The sequence below is a fragment of the Salvelinus fontinalis genome, chromosome 25 (genome assembly GCF_029448725.1).
Source record: "Salvelinus fontinalis isolate EN_2023a chromosome 25, ASM2944872v1, whole genome shotgun sequence".
Classification (NCBI taxonomy): Eukaryota; Metazoa; Chordata; class Actinopteri; order Salmoniformes; family Salmonidae; genus Salvelinus; species Salvelinus fontinalis.
In genome coordinates this window covers 37,250,862-37,276,748 of record NC_074689.1, presented here as the reverse complement: position 1 = coordinate 37,276,748, position 25,887 = coordinate 37,250,862, and the positions used below count along the sequence as shown (strand labels likewise).

General features: G+C 45.9%; 1 protein-coding gene across 1 annotated transcript; it reads right to left on the bottom strand.

The window, feature by feature from the left end:
• Positions 1-19,572: 19,572 nt before the first annotated feature.
• Positions 19,573-25,387, bottom strand: LOC129823382 (PR domain zinc finger protein 14-like). Its single transcript, XM_055882301.1, has 8 exons — positions 24,748-25,387; positions 24,238-24,291; positions 23,937-24,097; positions 23,418-23,688; positions 22,977-23,179; positions 22,328-22,429; positions 20,479-20,698; positions 19,573-20,277 (listed from the first exon to the last, which is right to left on the bottom strand). Exons 1-8 carry the CDS (start codon positions 25,370-25,372, stop codon positions 20,105-20,107), a joined length of 1,809 nt encoding a protein of 602 aa, XP_055738276.1. The 5' UTR covers positions 25,373-25,387; the 3' UTR covers positions 19,573-20,104.
• Positions 25,388-25,887: the final 500 nt, after the last annotated feature.

The window sequence follows — 25,887 nt, the reverse complement described above, 5'->3', positions numbered from 1 at the left end:
ACTGTAGATAGATACTGTAGGTAGATAGATAGATAGATACTGTAGATAGATAGATACTGTAGGTAGATACTGTAGATAGATACTGTAGATATATACTGTAGATAGATACTGTAGATAGATACTGTAGGTAGATACTGTAGATAGATACTGTAGGTAGATACTGTAGATAGATACTGTAGGTAGATACTGTAGGTAGATACTGTAGATAGATAGATAGATAGATACTGTAGATAGATACTGTAGATAGATAGATAGATAGATAGATACTGTAGATAGATACTGTAGATAGATACTGTAGGTAGATACTGTAGATAGATAGATAGATAGATAGATAGATAGATAGATAGATAGATAGATAGATAGATAGATAGATAGATAGATACTGTAGATAGATACTGTAGATAGATACTGTAGATAGATAATGTAGATAGATACTGTAGGTAGATATATACTGTAGATAGATACTGTAGATATATACTGTAGATAGATACTGTAGATAGATACTGTAGGTAGATAGATAGATAGATACTGTAGATAGATAGATACTGTAGGTAGATACTGTAGATAGATACTGTAGGTAGATACTGTAGATAGATGCTGTAGATAGATACTGTAGACAGACAGACAGACAGACAGACAGACAGACAGACAGACAGACAGACAGACAGACAGACAGACAGACAGACAGACAGACAGACAGACAGACAGACAGACAGACAGACAGACAGACAGACAGACAGACAGACAGACAGACAGACAGACAGACAGACAGACAGACAGACAGATAGATAGATAGATAGATAGATAGATAGATAGATAGATAGATAGATAGATAGATAGATAGATAGATAGATAGATAGATAGATACTGTAGATAGATAGATAGATACTGTAGATAGATACTGTAGATAGATACTGTAGATAGATACTGTAGATAGATAGATAGATACTGTAGATAGATAGATAGATAGATAGATAGATAGATAGATAGATAGATAGATAGATAGATAGATAGATAGATAGATAGATAGATACTGTAGATAGATACTGTAGGTAGATACTGTAGGTAGATACTGTAGATAGATACTGTAGATAGATACTGTAGATATATACTGCAGATAGATAGATAGATAGATACTGTAGATATATACTGTAGATAGATACTGTAGATAGATACTGTAGTTATATACTGTAGATAGATAGATAGATAGATACTGTAGATATATACTGTAGATAGATAGATAGATAGATACTCTAGGTAGATATATACTGTAGATAGATACTGTAGATATATACTGTAGATAGATAGATAGATAGATAGATAGATAGATAGATAGATAGATAGATAGATAGATAGATAGATAGGTAGATAGATAGATACTGTAGATAGATAGATACTGTAGATAGATACTGTAGATAGACAGATAGATAGATAGATACTGTAGATATATACTGTAGATAGATACTGTAGATAGATACTGTAGATAGATATTGTAGTTATATACTGTAGATAGATAGATAGATAGATAGATACTGTAGATATATACTGTAGATAGATAGATAGATAGATACTGTAGGTAGATATATACTGTAGATAGATACTGTAGATATATACTGTAGATAGATACATAGATAGATACTGTAGATAGATAGATACTGTAGATAGATAGATAGATAGATAGATAGATAGATAGATAAATAGATAGATAGATAGATAGATAGATAGATAGATAGATAGATAGATAGATAGATAGATAGATAGATAGATAGATAGATAGATAGATACTGTAGATATATACTGTAGATAGATACTGTAGATAGATACTGTAGGTAGATACTGTAGATAGATACTGTAGATAGATATATACTGTAGATAGATAGATAGATAGATACTATAGATAGATATATATTGTAGATAGATACTGTAGATAGATACTGTAGATAGATACTGTAGATAGATACTGTAGGTAGATACTGTAGATAGATACTGTAGATAGATATATACTGTAGATAGATAGATAGATACTGTAGATAGATATATATTGTAGATAGATACTGTAGATATATACTGTAGATAGATAGATAGATAGATAGATACTGTAGATATATACTGTAGATAGATAGATAGATAGATAGATAGATACTGTAGGTAGATATATACTGTAGATAGATACTGTAGATATATACTGTAGATAGATAGATAGATAGATACTGTAGATAGATAGATAGATACTGTAGATAGATAGATACTGTAGATAGATAGATAGATAGATAGATAGATAGATAGATAGATAGATAGATAGATAGATAGATAGATAGATATATACTGTAGATAGATACTGTAGATAGATACTGTAGGTAGATACTGTAGATAGATACTGTAGATAGATATATACTGTAGATAGATAGATAGATAGATACTGTAGATAGATATATATTGTAGATAGATACTGTAGATAGATACTGTAGATAGATACTGTAGATAGATACTGTAGATAGATAGATAGATAGATACTGTAGGTAGATACTGTAGATATTTACTGTAGATAGATACTGTAGATAGATACTGTAGATATATACTGTAGATAGATATATACTGTAGATAGATACTGTAGATAGATAGATACTGTAGATAGATATATACTGTAGATAGATACTGTAGATAGATACTGTAGATAGATATATACTGTAGATAGATACTGTAGATAGATATATACTGTAGATAGATACTGTAGATAGATATATACTGTAGATAGATATATACTGTAGATAGATACTGTAGATAGATACTGTAGGTAGATACTGTAGATAGATATATACTGTAGATAGATAGATAGATAGATAGATAGATACTGTAGATAGATATATACTGTAGATAGATACTGTAGATAGATTCTGTAGGTAGATACTGTAGATAGATACTGTAGGTAGATACTGTAGATAGATACTGTAGGTAGATACTGTAGATAGATACTGTAGATATATACTGTAGATAGATACTGTAGATATATACTGTAGATAGATACTGTAGATATATACTGTAGATAGATAGATAGATAGATAGATAGATAGATAGATAGATAGATAGATAGATAGATAGATAGATAGATAGATAGATAGATAGATAGATAGATAGATACTGTAGATAGATAATGTAGATAGATAATGTAGATAGATAGATAGATAGATAGATAGATAGATAGATAGATAGATAGATAGATAGATAGATAGATAGATAGATAGATAGATAGATAGATAGATAGATAGATAGATAGATACTGTAGGTAGATACTGTAGATAGATACTGTAGATATATACTGTAGATAGATAGATAGATAGATAGATAGATAGATAGATAGATAGATAGATAGATAGATAGATAGATACTGTAGATAGATACTGTAGATAGATACTGTAGATATATACTGTAGGTAGATACTGTAGAAAGATACTGTAGATAGATACTGTAGATATATAGATAGATAGATAGATAGATAGATAGATAGATAGATAGATAGATAGATAGATAGATACTGTAGATATATACTGTAGATAGATACTGTAGGTAGATACTGTAGATAGATACTGAAGATAGATAATGTAGTCTGACCTGGTGGTAGTCTGACCTGGTGGTAGTCTGACCTGGGGGTAGTCTGACCTGTGGGTAGTCTGACCTGAGGGTAGTCTGACCTGGGAGTAGTCTGACCTGTGGGTAGTCTGACCTGGGGGTAGTCTGACCTGGGGGTAGTCTGACCTCGGGGTAGTCTGACCTGGGGGTAGTCTGACATGGTGGTAGTCCGACCTGAGGGTAGTCTGACCTGGGGGTAGTCTGACCTGGGGGTAGTCTGACCTGGTGGTAGTCCGACCTGAGGGTAGTCTGACCTGGGGGTAGTCTGACCTGGGGGTAGTCTGACCTGGTGGTAGTCTGACCTGGGGGGTAGTCTGACATGGTGGTAGTCTGACCTGGGGGGTAGTCTGACATGGTGGTAGTCTGACCTGGTGGTAGTCTGACCTGGTGATAGTCGGACCTGGGGGGTAGTCTGACATGGTGGTAGTCTGACCTGGGGGGTAGTCTGACCTGGTGATAGTTTGGCCTGGTGGTAGTCTGACCTGGTGGTAGTCTGACCTGGTGGTAGTCTGACCTGGTGATAGTTTGGCCTGGTGGTAGTCTGACCTGGTGGTAGTCTGACCTGCTGATAGTCTGACCTAGTGGTAGTCTGACCTGGAGGTAGTCTGACCTGGTGATAGTTTGGCCTGGTGGTAGTCTGACCTGGTGGTAGTCTGACCTGGTGATAGTTTGGCCTGGTGGTAGTCTGACCTAGTGGTAGTCTGACCTGCTGATAGTCTGACCTAGTGGTAGTCTGACCTGGAGGTAGTCTAACCTGGGGTTGGTCTTAGAGCTTTAGACTACTCTACACACACACTGCATACTGAATGACTGGTTGCTATTTGAAGATCAATACAAGGTAACAGATCAGCCGGACCACACCAAACCTTACTGCCCTTATACCACACGGAGAGGAGAGGAGAGGAGAGGAGAGGAGAGGAGAGGAGAGGAGAGGAGAGGAGAGGAGAGGAGAGGAGAGGAGAGGAGAGGAGAGCTACTCATAAATAAATTGTTCCTATTTAATCTTCCTCTTATGGGGCACATATTGGTGATTGGGTTATACGATAAAACATTGTGGTCTAATATCATATTATGGTTTATCAATCTCATACCTAAATTATTCATGGCAACATTTTATAACAATACAATTCCTGGAGTCACGTTGGGGCTGCCGAAAAAATGGCAGCACTTTAGAGAGCTCCTAATACCTGGATCAGCCTCTAAGGTGCAGGGTTCAGTAACCGGGTGGTAGCCGGGTAGTGATGGCTATTGAACAGTCTGATGGCCTTGAGATAGAAGCTGTTTTTCAGTCTCTCGGTCTCAGCTGTGATGCACCTGTATCCGACCTTGCCTTCTGGATGATAGCGGGGTGAACAGGCTGTGGCTCGGGTGGTTGATGTCCTGTGACATCGGGTGCTGTAGGTGTCCTGGAGGGCAGGTAGTGTGCCCCCGATGATGCGTTGGGCAGACCGCACCACCATCTGGAGAACCCTGCGTTTGCGGGCGGTGCAGTTGCCGTACCAGGCGGTGATACAGTCCGACAGGATGCTCTCAATTGTGTATCTGTAAAAGTTGGTGAGGGTCTTAGGGGCCAAGCCGAATTTCTTCAGCCTCCTGAGGTTGAAGAGGTGCTGTTGCGCCTTCACCACTGTCTGTGTGGGTGGACCATTTCAGATTGTCAGTGATGTGTACGCCGAGGAACTTGAAGCTTTCCACCTTCTCCACTGCGGTCTCGTCGATGTGGATAGGGTCGTGCTCCCTCTGCTGTTTCCTGAAGTATACGATCAGCTCCGTTTTGTTGACTTTGGGGGAGAGGTTATTTTCCTGGTACCACTCCGCCAGTGTCCTCACCTCCTCCCTGTAGGCTGTCTCATCGTTGTTGGTAATCAGGCCTACTTACTGTTGTGTCGTCTGCAAACTTAATGATTGAGTTGGAGGCGTTCCGTGGCCACACAGTCATGGGTGAACAGGGAGTACAGGAGGGGGCTGAACACGCACCCTTGTGGAGCCCCAGGGATGAGGATCAGCGAAGTGGAGGTGTTGTTTTCTACCTTCACCACCTGTGGGCGGCCCGTCAGGAAGTCCAGGACTCAGTTGCACAGGGCAGGGTTCAGACCCAGTTGCACAGGGCAGGGTTCAGGCCCAGGGCCCCGAGCTTAATGATGAGCTTGGAGGGTACTATGGTGTTGAAGGCTGAGCTATAGTCAATGAACAGCATTCTTACGTAGGTATTCTTCTTCTGTGGACCTATTGGGGCGGTATGCAAATTGAAGTGGGTCTAGGGTGTCAGGTAAGGTGGAGCTGATATGATCCTTAACTAGCCTCTCAAAACACTTCATGATGACGGAAGTGAATGCTACGGGGCGATAGTCATTTAGTTCAGTTACCTTTGCTTTCTTGGCTACAGGAACAATGGTGGACATCTTGAAGCAAGTGGGGACAGCAGACTGGGAAAGGGAGAGATTGAATATGTCCGTAAACACTCCAGCCAGCTGGTCTGCGCATGCTCTAAGGACGCGGCTATGGACGCCTTCTGGGCCGGCAGCCTTGCGAGGATTAACACGCTTAAATGTCTTACTCACGTCGGCCACGGAGAACGAGAACCCACAGTCCTTGGGAGCGGGCCGTGTTGTTGGCACTGTGTTATCCTAAAAGCGGGCAAAGAAAGTGTTTAGCTTGTCCGGGAGCAAGATGTCAGTGTCCGTGACGTGGCTGGTTTTCCCTTTGTAGTCCGTGATTGTCTGTAGACCCTGCCACACACGTCTCGTGTCTGAGCCGATGATTTGGGACTCCACTTTGTCTCTGTAATGACGTTTTGCCTGTTTGATTGCCTTACGGAGGGAATAACTACACTGTTTGTATTCAACCATATTCCCAGTCACCTTGCCATGGTTAAATGCGGTGGTTCACACTTTCAGTTTTGCGCGAATGTTGCCATCTACCCACGGTTTCTGGTTTGGGTTGGTTTTAATAGTCACAGTGGGAACAACATCCCCTATACACTTCCTGATGAACTCAGTCACCGTGTCCGTGTATACATCAATGTTATTCTCAGACGCTAACCGGAACATATCCGAGTCCGTGTGATCAAAACAATCTTGAAGCATGGATTCCGATTGGTCAGACCAGCATTGAATAGACCTTGGCACGGGTACTTCCTGTTTGAGTTTCTGCCTATAGGAAGGGAGGAGCAAAATGGAGTCGTGATCAGATTTACCGAAGGGAGGGCGGATGACAGCAGCTACAGTAATCCTTAGAATCTGGAAGGACCACTCCTACTCTGAAACAGCTGATAGAAACATCGTTGGTATGGTTACAGCAGCTAGATTAATCCTTAGAATCTGGAAGGACCACTCCTCCTCTGAAACAGCTGATAGAATCACTGTTGGTATGGTTACAGCAGCTACAGTAATCCTTAGAATCTGGAAGGACCACTCCTCCTCTGAAACAGCTGATAGAATCACTGTTGGTATGGTTACAGCAGCTAGAGTAATCCTTAGAATCTGGAAGGACCACTCCTCCTCTGAAACAGTGGATAGAATCACTGTTGGAGGTGGCATCTTATGAACAAATGTTTGCTAGGATCACTGGTAGAAACAACAATTCTAGAATCTGGACACATTTTAATTGTTGTGTTGTTTGTAAGACCGGGAGGCGATGACTGTTGCTTGTGAACCAATTTAGTTCTGTACTGTAGCTTGTCAAACTCATTTAGTTCTGTACAGTAGCTTGCGTGATAATATTTGACTGTGTGAGTGTGCTATGTTGGATATGTCTGGATGTCATGCTCAATGTTTTTATTCTGTACAATGTCATTTTTTTAAACACATTTTTTGCTTTTTAAAAAAAATGTGTTTGTTGGAAAACATAAATACAACTTTAATAACCAGAAACACGTTACATTTCCTTTTTAATCTGCCTCTTATTTGGTCTAATATAATATCTAATATCACATAACGATCATCTCTAGTTTGGAAAGCTCCAACTCAAATCAAATCAAATATGTCACATGCGCCGAATACAACAGGTGAAGTGCTTACTTACATTTTTTTTTAAGTAAGAGCTAAGAATAACAAATAATGAAAGAGCATCAGTTAATAACAGTAGCGGGGCTATATACAGAGTATTACGGTACAGAGTCAATGTGGAGGCTATATACAGGGTGTTACGGTACAGAGTCAATGTGGAGGCTATATACAGGGGGTACCGATACAGAGTCAATGTGGAGGCTATATACAGGGTATTACGGTACAGAGTCAATGTGTGGAGGCTATATACAGGGTATTACGGTACAGAGTCAATGTGGAGGCTATATACATGGCGTACCGATACAGAGTCAATGTGGAGGCTATATACAGGGTGTTACGGTACAGAGTCAATGTGGAGGCTATATACAGGGTATTACGGTACAGAGTCAATGTGGAGGCTATATACAGGGTGTTACGGTACAGAGTCAATGTGGAGGCTATATACAGGGGGTACTGATACAGAGTCAATGTGGAGGCTATATACAGGGTGTACCGGTACAGAGTCAATGTGGAGGCTATATACAGGGAGGTACCGGTACAGAGTCAATGTGGAGGCTATATACAGGGGGTACTGATACAGAGTCAATGTGGAGGCTATATACAGGGGGTACCGGTACAGAGTCAATGTGGAGGTTATATACAGGGGGTACCGGTACAGAGTCAATGTGGAGGCTATATACAGGGGGTACTGATACAGAGTCAATGTGGAGGCTATATACAGGGGGTACCGGTACAGAGTCAATGTGGAGGCTATATACAGGGGGTACCGGTACAGAATCAATGTGGAGGCTATATACAGGGGGTACTGATACAGACTCAATGTGGAGGCTATATACAGGGGGTACTGATACAGAGTCAATGTGGAGGCTATACACAGGGGGTACTGGTACAGAGTCAATGTGGAGACTATATACAGGGGGTACAAGTACAGAGTCAATGTGGAGGCTATATACAGGGGGTACAAGTACAGAGTCAATGTGGAGGCTATATACAGGGGGTACAAGTACAGAGTCAATGTCTGGGGTGCACCGGTTAGTCAAGGTAATTGAGGTAATACAGACATGTAGGTTAAGTTATTAAAGTGACTATGCGTAGATAATAACAGAGAGTAGCAGCAGCGTAGAGGGGGGGGGGGGGGGGTGCAAATAGTCTGGGTAACCATTTGATTAGCTGTTCAGGAGTCTTTTGGCTTGGGGGTAGAAGCTGTTTAGAAGCCTCTTGGACCTAGACTTGACGCTCCGGTACCGCTTGTCGTATGATAGCAGAGAACAGTCTATGACTAAGGTGGCTGGAGTCTGACAATTTTTAGGGCCTTCCTCTGACACCGCCTGGTGTAGAGGTCGTGGATGGCAGGCAGCTTGGCCCCAGTGATGTACTGGGCCGTACGCATTACACTCTGTAGTGCCTTGGGGTCGGAGGCCGAGCAGTTGCCGTACCAGGCAGTGATGCAACCAGTCAGGATGCTCTCGATGGTGCAGCTGTAGAACCTTTTGAGGATCTGAGGACCCATGCCAAATCTTTTTAGTTTCCTGAGGGGGAATAGGCTTTGTCGTGCCCTCTTCACAACTATCTTGGTGTGTTTGGACCATGTTAGTTTGTTGTTGATGTGGACACCAAGGAACTTGGAAGCTCTCAACCTGCTCCACTACAGCTCTGTCGATGAGAATGGGGGCGTGCTCGTTCTCCTTTTCCTATGGTCCACAATCATCTCCTTTGTCTTGATCACGTTGAGGGAGAAGTTGTTGTCCTGGCACCACACAGTCAGGTCTCTGACCTCCTCCCTATAGGCTGTTCGTTGTCGGTGATCAGGCCTATCACTGTTGTGTTGTCAGCAAACTTAATGATGGTGTTGGGGTCATGCCTGGCCGTGCAGTCATGAGTGAACAGGTAGTACAGGAGGGTACTGAGCACGCACCCCTGAGGGGCCCCCGTGTTGAGGATCAGCGTGGCGGATGTGTTGTTACCTACCCTCACCACCTGGGGGCAGCCCGTCAGGAAGTCCAGGATCCAGTTGCAGAGGGAGGTGTTTAGTCCCAGGGTCCTTAGCTTAGTGGTGACCTTTGAGGGCACTATGGTGTTGATCGCTGAGCTGTAGTCAATGAATAGCATTCTCACATAGGTGTTCCTTTTATCCAGGTGGGAAAGGGCAGTGTGGAGTGCAATAGAGATTGCATCATCTGTGGATCTGTTTGGCTGGTTTGCAAATAGGAGTGGGTTTAGGGTTTCTGGGATGATGGTGTTGATGTGAGCCATGACCAGCCTTTCATAGCATTTCCTGGCTACAGACGTGAGTCATACGAGTCGGTAGTCATTTAGGCAGGTTACCTTCGTGTTCTTGGGCACAGGCACTATGGTGGTCTGCTTGAAACATGTTGGTATTACAGACTCAGACAGGGAGAGGTTGAAAATGTCAGTGAAGACACTTACCAGTTGGTCAGCGCATGCTCGGGGTGCACATCCTGGTAATCCGTCTGGCCCTGCGACCTTGTGAATGTTGACCTGTTTAAAGGTCTTACTCACATTGGCTGCGGAGAGCGTGATCACACAGTCATCCGGAACAGCTGATGCTCTCATGCATGTTTCAGTGTTACTTGCCTCGAAACGAGCATAGAAGTTATTTAGCTCGTCTGGTAGGCTTGTGTTACTGGGCAGCTCTCGGCTGTGCTTCCCTTTGTAGTCTGTAATAGTTTTGCAAGCCCTGCCACATCCGACGAGCGTCGGAACCGGTGTAGTACGATTTCTGCCTGTAATAAAGCCCTTTTGTGGGGAGAAAGTAATTCTGATTGGCTGGGCCTGGCTCCCCAGTGGGTGGACCTGGCTCCCAATTGGGTGGGCCAATGCCCTCCCAGGCCCACCCATGGCTGTGCCCCTGCCCAGTCATGTGAAATCCATAGATTAGGGCCTAATGCATTTATTTCAATTGACTGATTTCCTTCTATGAACTGTAACTCAATAACATCTTTGAAATTGTTGCTTGTTGAATTTATATTTTTTGTTCAATATATATTTATAATTATATAAAATATATGCAACGAATTTTCCACCAACGTGTTTCTGTGCCAATGCATCACACAATCAATAAGTAAAGCATACCGACTTCAGACACTTCAATATCATGGCTTGCATCTTCAACACCATAGACTATGTCAATATGGACAAACATAAAATACATCCCCTCCTTACCTTGTAGGCCTACCCAACATCCCTCCTGACCTTGTAGGGCCTACCCAACATCCCTCCTGACCTTGTAGGCCTACCCAACATCCCCTCCTGACCTTGTAGGCCCTACCCAACATCCCTACTTACCTTGTAGGCCCTACCCAACATCCCTCCTTGTAGGCCTACCCAACATCCCTCCTTGTAGGCCTACCCAACATCCCCTCCTTACCTTGTAGGCCCTACCCAACATCCCTCCTTACCTTGTAGGCCCTACCCAACACCCCTCCTTACCTTGTAGTTCCTACCCAACATCCCCCCTGACCTTGTAGGCCTACCCAACATCCCTCCTGACCTTGTAGGCCCTACCCAACATCCCTCCTGACCTTGTAGGCCTACCCAACATCCCCTCCTTACCTTGTAGGCCCTACCCAACACCCCTCCTGACCTTGTAGGCCCTACCCAACATCCCTCCTTACCTTGTAGGGCTACCCAACATCCCCTCCTTACCTTGTAGGGCTACCCAACATCCCTCCTGACCATGTAGGGCCTACCCAACATCCCCTCCTTACCTTGTAGGGCTACCCAACATCCCTCCTGACCTTGTAGGCCCTACCCAACATCCCTCCTGACCTTGTAGGGCTACCCAACATCCCCTCCTGACCTTGTAGGCCCTACCCAACACCCCTCCTGACCTTGTAGGCCCTACCCAACATCCCCTCCTTACCTTGTAGGCCCTACCCAACATACCTCCCGACCTTGTAGGCCCTACCCAACATCCCTCCTTACCTTGTAGGCCTACCCAACATCCCTCCTTACCTTGTAGGCCCTACCCAACATCCCTCCTTGTAGGCCTACCCAACATCCCTCCTGACCTTGTAGGGCTACCCAACATCCCTCCTTGTAGGCCTACCCAACATCCCTCCTGACCTTGTAGGCCCTACCCAACATCCCTCCTTACCTTGTAGGGCTACCCAACATCCCTCCTGACCTTGTAGGCCCTACCCAACATCCCTCCTTACCTTGTAGGGCTACCCAACATCCCTCCTTACCTTGTAGGCCCTACCCAACATCCCTCCTGACCTTGTAGGGCTACCCAACATCCCTCCTGACCTTGTAGGGCTACCCAACACCCCTCCTTACCTTGTAGGGCTACCCAACATCCCTCCTTACCTTGTAGGCCCTACCCAACATCCCTCCTGACCTTGTAGGGCTACCCAACATCCCTCCTGACCTTGTAGGGCTACCCAACACCCCTCCTGACCTTGTAGGCCCTACCCAACATCCCTCCTTACCTTGTAGGCCTACCCAACATCCCCTCCTTACCTTGTAGGGCTACCCAACATCCCTCCTGACCTTGTAGGGCTACCCAACATCCCTCCTGACCTTGTAGGTCCTACCCAACATCCCTCCTTACCTTGTAGGGCTACCCAACATCCCTCCTTACCTTGTAGGGCTACCCAACATCCCTCCTTACCTTGTAGGGCTACCCAACATCCCTCCTGACCTTGTAGGCCTACCCAACATCCCTCCTTACCTTGTAGGGCTACCCAACATCCCTCCTTACCTTGTAGGGCTACCCAACATCCCTCCTTACCTTGTAGGCCCTACCCAACATCCCTCCTGACCTTGTAGGGCTACCCAACATCCCTCATGACCTTGTAGGCCTACCCAACATCCCTCCTGACCTTGTAGGGCTACCCAACATCCCTCCTGACCTTGTAGGCCCTACCCAACATCCCTCCTGACCTTGTAGGACCTACCCAACATCCCTTGTGACCTTGTAGGCCCTACCCAACATCCCTCCTTACCTTGTAGGGCTACCCAACATCCCTCCTTACCTTGTAGGGCTACCCAACATCCCTCCTTACCTTGTAGGGCTACCCAACATCCCTCTTGACCTTGTAGGCCCTACCCAACATCCCTCCTGACCTTGTAGGCCCTACCCAACATCCCCCCTGACCTTGTAGGCCTACCCAACATCCCCCCTGACCTTGTAGGCCCTACCCAACATCCCCCTGACCTTGTAGGCCCTACCCAACATCCCCCTGACCTTGTAGGCCTACCCAACATCCCCCCTGACCTTAAAAGCCTACCCAACATCCCTCCTTACCTTGTAGACCCTACCCAACATCCCTCCTTACCTTGTAGGCCCTACCCAACATCCCTCCTTACCTTGTAGGGCTACCCAACATCCCTCCTGACCTTGTAGGCCCTACCCAACATCACTTCTGACCTTGTAGGCCCTACCCAACATCCCCTCCTTACCTTGTAGGCCCTACCCAACCTCCCTCCTGACCTTGTTGGCCCTACCCAACATCCCTCCTGACCTTGTAGGCCCTACCCAACATCCCCTCCTTACCTTGTAGGCCCTACCCAACCTCCCTCCTGACCTTGTTGGCCCTACCCAACATCCCTCCTGACCTTGTAGGCCCTACCCAACATCCCCTCCTTACCTTGTAGGCCCTACCCAACATCCCTCCTGACCTTGTAGGCCCTACCCAACATCACTTCTGACCTTGTAGGCCCTACCCAACATCCCCTCCTTACCTTGTAGGCCCTACCCAACCTCCCTCCTGACCTTGTTGGCCCTACCCAACATCCCCCCTGACCTTTAAAGCCTACCCAACATCCCCTCCTTACCTTGTAGGCCCTACCCAACATCCCTCCTGACCTTATAGGCCCTACCCAACATCCCTCCTGACCTTATAGGCCCTACCCAACATCCCTCCTGACCTTATAGGCCCTACCCAACATCCCCCTGACCTTGTAGGCCTACCCAACATCCCCCCTGACCTTAAAAGCCTACCCAACATCCCTCCTGACCTTGTAGGCCCTACCCAACATCCCTCCTGACCTTGTAGGCCTACCCAACATCCCTCCTTACCTTGTAGGCCCTACCCAACATCCCTCCTGACCTTGTAGGCCCTACCCAACATCCCTCCTGACCTTGTAGGCCCTACCCAACATCCCTCCTGACCTTGTAGGCCCTACCCAACATCCCTCCTGACCTTGTAGGCCTACCCAACATCCCCTCCTTACCTTGTAGGCCTACGCAAAATCCCTCCTGACCTTGTAGGCCCTCCCCAACATCCCTCCTTACCTTGTAGGGCTACCCAACATCCCTCTTGACCTTGTAGGCCCTACACAACATCCCTCCTTACCTTGTAGGCCCTACCCAACATCCCTCTTGACCTTGTAGGCACTACACAACATCCCTCCTTACCTTGTAGGCCCTACCCAACATCCCTCCTGACCTTGTAGGCCCTACCCAACATCCCTCCTTACCTTGTAGGCCTACCCAACATCCCTCCTGACCTTGTAGGCCCTACCCAACATCCCCCTTGACCTCGTAGGCCCTACACAACATCCCTCCTTACCTTGTAGGCCCTACCCAACATCCCTCCTTACCTTGTAGGGCTACCCAACATCACTCCTGACCTTGTAGGGCTACCCAACATCCCCTCCTTACCTTGTATGCCTACCAAACATCCCCTCCTTACCTTGTAGGCCCTACCCAACATCCCTCCTGACCTTGTAGGCCCTACCCAACATCCCCTCCTTACCTTGTAGGCCTACCCAACATCCCTCCTGACCTTGTAGGGCTACCCAACATCCCTCCTGAGCTTGTAGGCCCTACCCAACATCCCTCCTGAGCTTGTAGGCCCTACCCAACATCCATCCTGACCTTGTAGGGCTACCCAACATCCCTCCTGACCTTGTAGGGCCTACACAACATCCCTCCTGACCTTGTAGGCCCTACCCAACATCCCTCCTGACCTTGTAGGCCCTACCCAACATCCGTCCTGACCTTGTAGGCCCTACCCAACATCCCTCCTGACCTTGTAGGCTCTACCCAACATCCCTCCTGACCTTGTAGGCCTACCCAACATACCTCCTGACCTTGTAGGCCCTACCCAACGTCCCTCCTGGCCTTGTAGGCCCTACCCAACATCCCTCCTGACCTTGTAGGCCCTACCCAACATCCCTCCTGACCTTGTAGGCCCTACCCAACATCCCTCCTGGCCTTGTAGGCCCTACCCAACATCCCTCCTGACCTTATAGGCCCTACCCAACATCCCTCCTGACCTTGTAGGCCCTACCCAACATCCCTCCTTGTAGGCCTACCCAACACCCCTCCTGACCTTTAGGCCCTACCCAACACCCCTCCTTGTAGGCCTACCCAACATCCCTCCTTGTAGGCCTACCCAACATCCCTCCTTGTAGGCCTACCCAACATCCCTCCTGACCTTGTATGCCCTACCCAACATCCCTCCTTGTAGGCCTACCCAACATCCCTCCTTGTAGGCCTACCCAACATCCCTCCTTGTAGGCCTACCCAACATCCCTCCTGACCTTGTAGGCCTACCCAACATCCCTCCTGACCTTGTAGGCCCTACCCAACATCCCTCCTTGTAGGCCTACCCAACATCCCTCCTTGTAGGCCCTACCCAACATCGAAGGGCTTAATGCCATGAGCAGACTTCTTCATCTCTCCCATCCTGTTCTCTCCAGTCACTGCCTCTTCATGGAAGTTGAGAGGTTGTATAAGCAGAACAGAGATGGGTTTGGCCCAGACCAATGGAGGTTGATTTAGGCCTGTGGACAGACAGTTATTGAGGTAACATATTTCCCCCGTCGGAAGTGTGAGAGGGGTGATCTCTGACCTATAGGGTCAGGGTGACAGCAATCAGTTAGTATTGATCCCAAATGGAACCCTAAAACCTAGATAGTGCACTACTCTATGGGCCCTGGTCAAAAGTAGTGCACTATATAGGGAATAGGGAGCCATTATGAAGGTAGTCATTGTCTGTAACCAGTCAGGGTGAGGGACTGGCCGACCTGGGGCATCAGCAGAACCCTCACAGATTTCTCTCTCTTTCTCTCTGTCTATTTTCCCCATCTCTCTCTCTCTCTCTCCCTTTCCCCGTCTCTCTCCCTTTCCCCATCTCTCTCTCTCTCTTTTCCCCGTCTCTCTCTCTTTTCCCTGTCTCTCTCTCCCTTTCCCCATCTCTCTCTCTTTTCCCCGTCTCTCTCTCTTTTCCCCGTCTCTCTCTCTTTTCCCTGTCTCTCTCTCTTTTCCCTGTCTCTCTCTCTTTTCCCCGTCTCTCTCTCTCTTTTCCCCGTCTCTCTTGCTCTCTCTTGCTCTCTCTGTCTTTTTCCCCAGTCTCTCTATTTCTCTCTCTTTTCCCCATCTCTCTCTCTTTTCCCCATCTCTCTCTCTCTTTTCCACGTCTATCTCTCTCTCCCTCTCTCTTTTTTTTCCCCGTCTCCCCCTCTCTCTCTCTCTCTCTCTGCTCGGAATTAGCTTGCCAAAAAAACGGTACAGTACACAGGAAGCCAGACGTTGAATTACATTTCAATTTAGTCTGCCAATTATTTGTAGATTTGGTCCATATGCAGAGGGTTAAGGTGGGGAAACGGGACAGAGAGGAACAGAGCAGAGGGGAGAGGGTTAAGGTGGGGAAACGGGACAGAGAGGAACAGAGCAGAGGGGAGAGGGTTAAGGTGGGGAAACGGGACAGAGAGGAACAGAGCAAAGGGGAGAGGGTTAAGGTGAGGAAACGGGACAGAGAGGAACAGAGCAAAGGGGAGAGGGTTAAGGTGGGGAAACGGGACAGAGAGGAACAGAGCAGAGGGGAGAGGGTTAAGGTGGGGAAACGGGACAGAGAGGAACAGAGCAGAGGGGAGAGGGTTAAGGTGGGGAAACGGGACAGAGAGGAACAGAGCAGAGGGGAGAGGGTTAAGGTGGGGGAACGGGACAGAGAGGAACAGAGCAGAGGGGAGAGGGTTAAGGTGAGGGTAAGAGACAGAGAGGAACAGAGCAGAGGGGAGAGGGTTAAGGTGGGGAAACGGGACAGAGAGGAACAGAGGGGAGAGGGTTAAGGTGGGGAAACGGGACAGAGAGGAACAGAGCAGAGGGGAGAGGGTTAAGGTGGGGAAACGGGACAGAGAGGAACAAAGGGGAGAGGGTTAAGGTGGGGAAACGGGACAGAGAGGAACAGAGCAGAGGGGAGAGGGTTAAGGTGGGGAAACGGGACAGAGAGGAACAGAGCAAAGGGGAGAGGATTAAGGTGAGGGTAAGAGACAGAGAGGAACAGAGCTAAGGGGAGAGGGTTAAGGTGGGGAAACGGGACAGAGAGGAACAGAGCAGAGGGGAGAGGGTTAAGGTGGGGAAACAGGACAGAGAGGAACAGAGCAAAGGGGAGAGGGTTAAGGTGGGGAAACGGGACAGAGAGGAACAGAGGGGAGAGGGTTAAGGTGGGGAAACGGGACAGAGAGGAAAAGAGCAAAGGGGAGAGGGTTAAGGTAGGGAAACGGGACAGAGAGGAACAGAGGGGAGAGGGTTAAGGTGGGGAAACGGGACAGAGAGGAACAGAGCAAAGGGGAGAGGGTTAAAGTGGGGAAACGGGACAGAGAGGAACAGAGCAAAGGGGAGAGGGTTAAGGTGGGGAAACGGGACAGAGAGGAACAGAGCAGAGGGGAGAGGGTTAAGGTGGGGAAACGGGACAGAGAGGAACAGAGCAGAGGGGAGAGCGTTAAGGTGGGGAAACGGGACAGAGAGGAACAGAGCAGAGGGGAGAGGGTTAAGGTGGGGAAACGGGACAGAGAGGAACAGAGCAGAGGGGAGAGGGTTAAGGTGGGGAAACGGGACAGAAAGGAACAGAGCAGAGGGGAGAGGGTTAAGGTGGGGAAACGGGACACAGAGGAACAGAGCAAAGGGGAGAGGGTTAAGGTGGGGAAACGGGACAGAGAGGAACAGAGCAAAGGGGAGATGGTTAAGGTGAGGATAAGAGACAGTCAGAGAGGAACAGAGCAGAGGGTTAAGGTGAGGGTAAGAGACAGTCAGAGAAGAGCAAAGGGGAGAGGGTTAAGGTGAGGGTAAGAGACAGTCAGAGAAGAGCAAAGGGGAGAGGGCTAAGGTGAGGGTAAGAGACAGTCAGAGAAGAGAAGAGCAGAGGGGAGAGGGTTAAGGTGAGGGTAAGGGATAGTAAGAGAGGAGCAGAGGGGAGAAGGGAGGGAAGGGAGGGGAGAGGAGCAGATGTCATTGGGACTGTATTTGTGTCTGTATCCTGCAGCAACTCAGACCAACTCATTGTCTCTCCTCTCCAGCCCACTGTCCCCTGGCCCTCAGACCACCTCATTGTCTCTCCTCCCCAGCCCACTGTCCCCTGGCCCTCAGACCACCTCATCGTCTCTCCTCCCCAGCCCACTGTCCCCTGACCCTCAGACCATCTCATCGTCTCTCCTCCCCAGCCCACTGTCCCCTGGCCCTCAGACCAACTCATTGTCTCTCCTCCCCAGCCCACTGTCCCCTGGCCCTCAGACCACCTCATCGTCTCTCCTCCCCAGCCCACTGTCCCCTGGCCCTCAGACCATCTCATCGTCTCTCCTCCCCAGCCCACTGTCTCCTAGCCCTTAGACCACCTCATCGTCTCTCCTCCCCAGCCCACTGTCCCCTGGCCCTCAGACCACCTCATCGTCTCTCCTCCCCAGCCCACTGTCCCCTGACCCTCAGACCATCTCATCGTCTCTCCTCCCCAGCCCACTGTCCCCTGGCCCTCAGACCAACTCATTGTCTCTCCTCCCCAGCCCACTGTCCCCTGGCCCTCAGACCACCTCATCGTCTCTCCTCCCCAGCCCACTGTCCCCTGGCCCTCAGACCAACTCATTGCCACTTAATTTGGTCCTACTGGGGTTTGTTCATTTTCCCACTGCCAGCATCCCCCTAACCCATCACACACACACACAGTATCCTCCTCGCTGTCTGAAAAGGGCACGCTTGGAGCACACACACACACACAAACACAGTAATCCTCCTCGCTGTCTGAAAAGGGCACGCTTGGAGCACACACACACACACACACACACACACACACACACACACACACACACACACACAGTATCCTCCTCGCTGTCCGAAAAGGGCACGCTTGGAACACACACACACACTGTTGAATTGGGTAGGCCACTGCTGAGACCGCTCAGGTGGAACTGAAGGAAGTCTCCTTTCTCCCATGAGGGAGAGAGAAAATTATGGATTGGGTCTTGTTAAATGAAACGAGAATCATTCTAATATGTGATACAACTAAAGTAACGAATTGGTATCCTTAAATGGTACGTTAAAGCCCGTTACACAGTGACATCGCTACTCTGCTTCCGGGGGGTTGGAACGTTCGAATTGTTTTTCTTTTTTTTACCGAGCATGAAATGAAGTCGGACTGAAATGTGTTTGTAAATGTCCAAAGCTAAACCGTAAACCTGAATGTGTAGATGTTATTGCTCTACTCTTAAGTCTTGGAATCATCGAAAATGAATCACAAACACAGCTATTCAACTCCATAGAGTCTATAGAATGACTTATATATGAGGATATTTGTGGAATTATTTTCAGGGACGAAAACCATTGAATATAGTCTCACCAGAATTAAATATCATTGTGTTTCGATATTTTAGATATTTCTTAGATGAATTAAATGTACCCCCCCCCCCCCAAAAAAAAAATGTATGTATCAAATTAGATTGTAAAATCAACATCATTGTTCGATGCGAATGTTTGTTAACTAATCAAAGGCAACATCTTGACACACGAACGAACCCAATCTTGACTTTATGTTTATTTCATGCTATTATTTAATTCATATTTATTAGACAGACGATGCTTTTTAACAATGAAATACAGATACACATTACAGTGACTGCTTTTGCAGCCTACAAGACACGAGAAACAAACAGTCAAACGTAAAAAAAAAAAACGAAAAAAACTGTTAGCTATCTGACAGTGAAATAGGATGAATTTAACTAGAGGCAGTATGATAAATATTGTATGCAGATAAATTAACACGTTTAAATTGATAAACGTTGATTAGGGATGTACGTATAAATGCAAAACGTTTATACAGTATTTATCCTACATAATAACACTAATCCAAGCTTATTTAAATGTGAACTATAAGAACATGTGATCACGAACGTGAATAAACGTAACATTTCGTTAAAATCTTGCATTATTAGGCTTCATTGACCAACACCAATAATAACTAAATCCCACTAATAACAGAAGTGTTTAGCCACGGACAACACGTATTATTCCCACACAAAAAAACAACAGATTCAAATAAATAAATAAATTGGACCATAACAATTTACAGTGTGTCATACAATACAGTAAGTTTGTATTAAATATATTTTCCCAATAGTTATTATTCTAAAAACATAAAACGTGTCGCTGTTTGGACGTGTTATTTGAGCTCTTCTTGATATTTTCCTTAACAAAATTCTAGAATAAGAAATGATCATTGTATGGAACGGGTTTAATTCCAGGGTCGATATTCTGGGTTCAGAATCGCCAAGCCCGTGTAAAAGTTCTCCTCCGTCAGTCTTCGCGTCCTGCAGTCCTTGGTGAATGAATACGTAGTTGTCGTATCCTCCAAAGATCCGTTTAGTGAGATGATAGGAGGAACTGCGGTTTCCGACAGAGGGCCTTCTGTCAATAACGTAAATATAACATTTTAGAAGGAGCATCCATATATATTAGGCCATTTAGGTTAGACACATAAGTCAGCATTATATTTCTATATTCGTCCAGTGATTTTTGTTTTTTTTTCACTCAAGATATAGACCTTAGACCTTGGTACAAGCAAAACGTGTCCTATTCTTTCAATATCTTTTGACAATCAGATCTTACTTTTGTGACTCTTCGTGTGGTTCTTGAGTTCTGCCGCTTCTTGGAAGGTGCTGCCACACACGTCGCACGGATACAGCTTATCGTTGGCGTGGGTACGTCGGACGTGGCTGTCGTGCGCGGCGTGCGAGGCAAAGGCTCTCCCGCAGTGTTTACACTTGAAGGGCCGCTCTCCGGAGTGCTGGCGGATGTGCGTGCGCAGGATGCTGGAAGCGGTGAAGGCCTAGAACAACGTAGAGGACATAGAAGTTTGAGAACATGAGTGGAGTCAATAAGGTCTACGGTTCTGATAGAACGGGATACTTTGATAGCCATTGGTTGTTTGAAAAGACTACGCGTTGGCCAATACAGCAATAGACTGGCAACCAAATGCAGGCCTGGCACATTCATGCTCTGTAATCGAAAATCTGGATTCAATTCGATTTCGAATACCTTTTCATTTAGAGAAGATTTTAAAAAGAGCAGATAACTAGCATATAGTCTAACGTATCATTGTTAAACAGGGGATTTTATAAACAAAGCAGGCGACATAAAACTCAGGAGGAGGCTGTTATGTTCTACTAATAACAAAGAAAACGTCTGTTCCTCATAGAGCCGTAAATTCAGAGCGTAATCTCGGGGCGTGGGGGAACAATAGTGTGTGTGTGTGTGTGTGTGGGGGGGGGGGGGGGTACATCTGGCGCTAATCACCATGGAAGTGTCTCGGTGGAGCGTGCCTGCACCGGGAGACAATAACGAGGGCGCTCGCACCAAAATGCACCATGAAATGAGGAAGCTTCTAAATGGTAAGATCGGGGTCTGCCAACCTACCCGCCCACCAAGTCGATGACACACGCTGTTCTACTACACTTACCTTGTTACAGTAGACACACTATGTTCTATAGTTACCTTGTTACAGTAGACACACTGTTCTATACTTACCTGGTTACAGTAGACACACTCTGTTCTATACTTACCTTGTTACAGTAGACACACTCTGTTCTATACTTACCTTGTTACAGTAGACACACTATGTTCTATACTTACCTTGTTACAGTAGACACACTCTGTTCTATACTTACCTTGTTACAGTAGACACACTCTGTTCTATACTTACCTTGTTACAGTAGACACACTATGTTCTATACTTACCTGGTTACAGTAGACACACTATGTTCTATACTTACCTTGTTACAGTAGACACACTCTGTTCTATACTTACCTGGTTACAGTAGACACACTCTGTTCTATACTTACCTTGTTACAGTAGACACACTATGTTCTATACTTACCTTGTTACAGTAGACACACTATGTTCTATACTTACCTTGTTACAGTAGACACACTCTGTTCTATACTTACCTTGTTACAGTAGACACACTCTGTTCTATACTTACCTTGTTACAGTAGACACACTCTGTTCTATACTTACCTGGTTACAGTAGACACACTATGTTCTATACTTACCTTGTTACAGTAGACACACTCTGTTCTATACTTACCTGGTTTCAGTAGACACACTCTGTTCTACTACACTTACCTTGTTACAGTAGACACACTCTGTTCTACTACACTTACCTTGTTACAGTAGACACACTCTGTTCTACTACACTTACCTTGTTACAGTAGACACACTCTGTTCTACTACACTTACCTTGTTACAGTAGACACACTCTGTTCTACACTTACCTTGTTACAGTAGACACACCCTCTTCCATGTGTACCTTGTTACAGTAGACACACTCTGTTCTACTACACTTACCTTGTTACAGTAGACACACTCTGTTCTACTACACTTACCTTGTTACAGTAAACACACTCTATTCTACACTTACCTTGTTACAGTAGACACACTATGTTCTATAACACGTACCTTGTTACAGTAGACACACTTGTAGGGTCGCTCTCCTGAGTGTACCCGCATGTGTTTGTTGAGACTGGAGGACTGAGAGAAACTCTTTCCGCACACCGAACACTGTGAAGAGACAGGTGACACGTTGAGTATGGGGAAATGTAGGCATGTACAACACTGAGTACAGTAAGACTACTGTACCTTAGTGTCTGTATCTTAGTCTATGTCGCTCTGACATCGCTCATCAATATATATTCTTAATTCCATTCCTTTACTTAGATGTGTGTGTATTGGGTATATGTTGAGAAATGGTTAGATATTACTTGTTAAATATTACTGCACTGTTGGAGCTAGAAACTACACCCGCAATAACATCTGCTAAACACGTGTATGTGACCAATAATATTTGATTTGAGTGACCGTTCAGTTAGAAATTAAAAAGGAAAGCAGGCCTATATATGTTCCACTAACAGGGGAGAGGGGAGATGAGAGAAATCTGCAGACATTATGTAGGTCCTTATGGGAAATGTGCTGTTATTTAACACGGAATAAGGGGGTAAAATATAAAACAAACTAGAGATTTAGGGAGAAAGTAGGTTTATAGCCTAATGCAAAAGGGAGCTGTTTTTCAGCACCACTCGTATTATTTAGTAAATATTTGGCATTTTACCTTATGTGGTCGGTGTTTCTCGTGAACGTGTAGGATATGAATCCTCAGTCGGTCTCTCTTCTCGAACGACCTGTTGCAGAGGTGACACGGGAACTTCCGGTCGCCCTGGTCCACGCAGCGCGTGTACTTCAGATGCTTGTCTCTGTAGTATTGATAGGCGAACACTTTGCCACACCGATCACATTTAAAACCCTCTCCAGAATCTGAAATAAAAACAAAATGGTGGATTTTCAGTTACATGGCTGCTTCTACAAATAAACACGTGTTTATTATATAAATTATATAATAATATAATACGGACTAGAAGAGAATGAGGCCCAGTAAAGCATAGTGATGTTTATGTAAAAATAATTCGACAAATTAAGTTCCCACCGGGGAAGATAAAGTTATTATATTCTATTCGAATAAAGATAACTCTGATTCTATATTAAATGTCCTTACCTTCATGGGGAAGCATAACGTTCCCCTCCTCCGCCGAGTCTTTCAGACTGAGAGGAATCCCCAGGAACTGAACATAGCAGTCCCCGTACCAGACCAGCAGCTCCTGTCCCGGTTGGACCTCCTTACAGGCATCGTAGAAGATCTGGCCCTTACTCTGTAACGCGATCAGGTTCTGCTCCTCCGGGAAGCGCGCGCACTTCACCAGCGACATCCAGTTACCGGAAGAGCCCCGGCCATCCACGAAGTGACTCAACCGGCCGTTCTCGAACACCTGGATTAAAGGACACAGAGAAAATATTGCACGAAAATGTATGTGGGTAGAAATTGTTTGACAACACGGGCTTTGAATTAATTGGCAATCTAGCATCTCGTACTGGGCCTATATTTACGCATAAATTGCCATTGACGCACAGCTGGTTTACTCACCAAATAAAAACACAAAAAGGTTTAAACTTTTAGCTCACAGTAAATAAATAACACACACAATATTAAGGAACTTAATTAAGCAATTAAACTGACCTCCCACATCAGAGTGTTGTCGTCATATGTTTTGATCTCGCTCGTATTGACCAGTTTCCCCTGAAATGGGCCGAACCGGGTTCCCTTGGTGACGGCGCTCTTCACCGCAAAAACTCCGTAGTGGGACAAACTGCCGTAACTCGTCTGTTGGATAGTTAACTCTGGAAGTGACATTTGAAAACACGTTAAAGTTTAACACCCTTTTACACAACTTCACAAAGTACAAACAGAACATTCTAACAGAGAGAGAGAGATGTTTCCCATGCCAGTAAATAACTTTGAATTTAATTGAGGGGCCTACCTTCTGGAAGTTCAAGCGCCTGAGTATTCAAGGTGAGTAGCTCGCTGTTACAAACTGTTGAAGACAATGTTCAAGTTAGCAATGCTATTGGTGGTCAATCATGAACACTAGGGCCTAACAAATCAAACAGCACATGACGGACAATGTGGACTGTTTTATCCGGACATAGATTAAACCTCCTGGAATTGACAGTTTGGCTTGATGATATAGACTATTCGTTAAATAGTCACACACATGGACTAAGGTAAATAAATCAAGAACCATCAAATCCCAGCTATAAAAACAGAATTAGTGTCTATATGAACTGAAAGAATCTCCAGACCCAATTAGCAGTAGCAAGCAAAAAAAGGTGTATTCCATCTAACTATTTAAACGTGTTACACTACCATAAACCTGTTAGGACAGCTGAAGCAATAACACACGTTTGCTTTTAAGAACAATGACCCAGTTTCGATAACATTTCAAAGGTAATTGGGTGACAGGGATATGCAAGAGCCTTTATCTGTCTACCTGAGTTCCCGGCTACTCCTGAGATAGCGTGACCGGTATTCTGCTCTTGTCTCCCGGTATATCCGTACAGCACCGTGAACAGATCGTCCTCACTGAAACTATAAGTGCGCGTCTTCTTCGATGATAATTCGGTTCCCCTGAGGTGGAGCGAACGTGCTTTGGACGGCGAGACGGAGTGAGCAGAAGACCTCTCGCTCGAGGCGGGACTGCTGAAGTCTGATAACGGCCCAGTAGCGTGCTCGGTCACCACCGCTGCCAGCTCCTCGTGCTTGGAGTAAATCGTTTGTCCCACTCCCGGCATCATCCGATTGAAATACGGGATGTTCGACACGTTGAAAATCTGCTCATGGAGCACGTTAACGGCGTGGCCGCCGTGGCCGAACAATGAGGGGTTACCGGCGGTGAAGTTGAACGGCATGACTGCCTGGGTGTCCGTAACAAGCCGTCCCAGAGACTTGAGCGGGTGGAGGGGATGCTGAGAGCTCCTGAAGATGTCCATGTAATGGTGGGCTCCGGGCAGCGGGGCAGCGTAGTAACCCGAGCCCCGGGCAGGGCTGCCTTTGAGGGGGTTGGAGTGGAACGACTTGTCCTTCACGGCGGGGATGCTGGAAAGAGACACAGACATCACAGCAGGCGGGGAGGCAGAGCCGATCTGGGATGATTTGAATCGGAATGGTGGAGCTATTCTGCCTGGAGAGAGAAAGAGGTGGAGAGATTTTAGCTCTATCTCCAGATTTATTTGACATATTTTCGCTTCTGAAATGAAAATATACCTCTCTAGTTTATTTGATCGTATTTTTGAAGATTAATAAAACAGATTTCAAATAGGGAACATAATCAAATCCTTTAGCAGTAAAGTAAATATATTTAGGTAACGAACAAATTACGTATGATTGTTAGATCTCTGCTCAAAATACATTTAGGAGAATAACATTGTAATCATGCACATTTTCTCAATCAAAATATGTCTGTGTGAATCCCCAATAGGCATTTCAATTAACGAAAGAAAATGTGGTATTTCAATTATCGCACAATATGAAACGTTTTTGTTTTTACCTACTGGCTAATAATAAAAATCTTATTTAGCAACATCAATTTAACAAGATCGAACTTATGTAGAGATTGATATTTACTAAATTA